Raw genomic sequence first — 2,780 nt, forward strand, 5'->3', positions numbered from 1 at the left:
TTTTTTTCTTTAATTACTTTAAGAACTTTTGGTCCACGAGATACACCTGAGATGCAGACGTGTTCTCATCATCTTTATAGCCTTGGTATTACTGATTCCTAAAAAGGACTGATCATCAAACTCACCTGAGAAGCTTTTTGAACTCACACACACACTCTTGTACTGCAGTGCATCTCTGCCAGTGCCCTACTCCACCCCTTTTCTTGTAAGTGCACACACAGACGGGTTTCTAATTCTCTGTATTTGCACTTGCTGAAGGCTTTCTCTTGCTGACATAATGCCCTCCCCCCCTCCCCATCCACTTTCCTAGTCAGGCTTCAACAAAGGATTGATGAGAAAATGGCTTATCAGACTCCAGCCTCCACACCCCTTGAGCGTGTTAATGCTGTCGTGTATTTTAACACTGACTTCGAGAGTATCCCCAGCAGGATCGAGGCCCAGGTGCCCAGAGTGGTATTTAAATTGATAATACATTTTGTCTTCCTTTCCTTGCAGAATTATCTGCAGAATTTTCCTTTACCTCCCAAATAAACCAAATGGACTCAATTCTTATCAAAGGGACTGTAGAAGACAGGCATTAATCTCAGTTATTGATTCATAATCTCATGGATGGGGTCCAGTTATCAATTAGTCTTTTAAGAAGTTCTCTAGGAGATTCTGACAGTCAGCCAGGTTTGGGAGTTCTTGCTTTCTAGCATATGGTGGTGTATTGCATTTACTATGCTAGGTGTATAATTATATAAAATTAATGCCAGGGAATAATCAACATTCCAGAGTTAATTTTAAAAACATCTGTTTATGTATACTCATATACACACATGTATTTGAAGTTTTACAGGCAGAGATGTAAAATATTGATACTTAAAAAGTAGTTTAATTCTACCTAGAACAGTTATGTGATTAGGGAAAATGCCTCGATCTTTTTTTTTCCAGGTGCAGTGTGGTGATTTTCCCCATCTGTTAGTTTATGGACCGTCAGGTGCTGGTAAAAAGACAAGAATTATGTGTATTCTACGTGAACTTTATGGTGTTGGAGTAGAAAAGCTGAGAATTGAACATCAGACCATCACAGTAAGCATTTCACTCTGAGGCCCATTCCAAATATTTATAGCACGGAATCTCAGTCCTCATCATCTGTGCGCACCCTCCCTCCCCCCACCCCACATTTCTGCCTCCTGTGTGATTTTAAGTGAGAATTTCACAGGTAATCCTGGTGCACAAGATTGAGAGCTACTGATTTATAGACTTAACTATTATAACCAGACCAAAGTCAGTTACATTTTAAAAGAAATATGAGCAACGGGAGATTCGAGATAAAATGAGAGTGGTTGGATTCATTTTAGATTACGTAGGAAACCAGTGGTTCAGCTGGAACTAGAACTCACGTTTTTAAAATTCATTGTTTTCGGAGCAATAGTGGGTATAGAAAGAAAGGGAATGATTTGGAGGAAAATTTTAAATGTGGAATCAGGTTACTTATAAGGATTGGGCGGCTGACTGACTGGGAAAGAGGGCACGGAGCTCCAGGACGTTGAATGTTCTTGTGATCTTGCCCTGGCTGAGCTTCCAGCCTCATACCGAGCAGCGCACTTTCGTACTCTCCTCAGAGACCATGTTTAAGGTCTGCCTGGAATGCTTCCTCTCGGAGTGCCCTCCAACCCCATTAGAATTAATTTTTCCTCCTACAACCCAGTTTATACTTTTAAAGTACTTCATTTTGCCTTATAGTTATATTTTATTATAGTTATTTATATGTCTTCTCTTTTGACAAGATTGTATTTGTTTTTAATTATGTAGAGGACAAGGCATATTTATTTTCATATCTTTCATAGCCACTGGTATACTGTCTTGTACATATCAGACATTGAAAAAATGTACCCTGACTAGATGGATAATAGTGCTATTAATAAGAGGATAAATAGATTTTAGGCTAATGTTGAATACCTCGTATTTAGATGCATTGCTTATAAAATATGCAGGGACAGATTTAACAAAAAAAGTGTGGGATCTGTAGGAAGAAAACTAATATAAAAGCACAAAAACAACCAATCAAATGGAAAGATGCATCATGTTTTCAGATGAGTGGCTTAATATTTAAAAGTGTCTCTTCTCCCCCAAGTTATAGGATAAATTTCAGTGACATTCAGTTAAAATTCAACTTGTTTTTAATTGTATGAAATTATCTTAAAGTACATGTGAAAGAATACATTGCTGAGACTAGCTGAACTAATTATAAAAAAGGTTTGCGCAGTGGGACTTGTGTGAACAAGTGTTACATCATATTGTAAAGCTACTATAATCAAAATAATACTGTATAAAAATGGGAATAGGAATTAGATCAATGGAACTGATAGGGAGTCCAGAAATAAGACTATTTCAAATCAATAGGAAAAGGATAAGTCAGCACAAAATGCCAACGAAGTTATCTACCAAGAAGAAAATAAAATTGAATCTATACGATGCCTAGTTTATAAAGATAAATTCCAGATGAAGTAAAGATTTAAATGTTAAAGAGAGACACTAAATGTCTTAGAATAAAATGCCTCAGACTATATAAATAGCCTATGTGTCAGGAATACCTTTTAATAGAAAACATGGACGCTATAGAAGAAAAGAAATAGATACCTGGATATATATAAATTTTAAAAGTTTGAACGAAGATAGCACAAAATCTATAGAAAAATGAATGATTGTCAAAAAATATTTGAAAGGAACATGTTAGGTAAAAGATTTTACAAATTGACAAAGGTGGAAGACAGCCTGTCAGAAATGGAATAAAA

The 2,780-nt window shown here is 36.3% G+C and overlaps 2 protein-coding genes across 2 annotated transcripts in view; both read left to right on the top strand.

Annotated features, from left to right (window-relative positions):
• LOC105293309 (replication factor C subunit 3) overlaps positions 1 to 2,780 on the top strand; it is a 17,843-nt gene that overhangs the window by 3,004 nt on the left and 12,059 nt on the right. The window contains exon 3 of the mRNA XM_023531607.1: positions 934 to 1,071. Coding sequence (XP_023387375.1) covers positions 934 to 1,071 — 138 coding nt within the window. The remainder of the gene's footprint in view (positions 1 to 933; positions 1,072 to 2,780) is intronic.
• Positions 325 to 1,104, top strand: LOC111740983 (replication factor C subunit 3-like). The gene is made up of 2 exons (XM_023531584.1): positions 325 to 453; positions 934 to 1,104. Exons 1-2 carry the CDS (start codon positions 340 to 342, stop codon positions 1,087 to 1,089), a joined length of 270 nt encoding a protein of 89 aa, XP_023387352.1. The 5' UTR covers positions 325 to 339; the 3' UTR covers positions 1,090 to 1,104.

The sequence above is a fragment of the Pteropus vampyrus genome, unplaced genomic scaffold (assembly GCF_000151845.1).
Source record: "Pteropus vampyrus isolate Shadow unplaced genomic scaffold, Pvam_2.0 Scaffold71, whole genome shotgun sequence".
Lineage (NCBI taxonomy): Eukaryota > Metazoa > Chordata > Mammalia > Chiroptera > Pteropodidae > Pteropus > Pteropus vampyrus.

What these genes read in the sequence shown, in the direction of transcription:
- LOC111740983 (XM_023531584.1), top strand. Translation starts at nt 340, where the DNA reads ATGGCTTATCAGACTCCAGCCTCCACACCCCTTGAGCGTGTTAATGCT. An exon ending in AGGCCCAGGTGCCCAGAGTG is followed by an intron (nt 454 to 933) that starts GTATTTAAATTG and finishes TTTTTTTTCCAG; the next exon opens with GTGCAGTGTGGTGATTTTCC.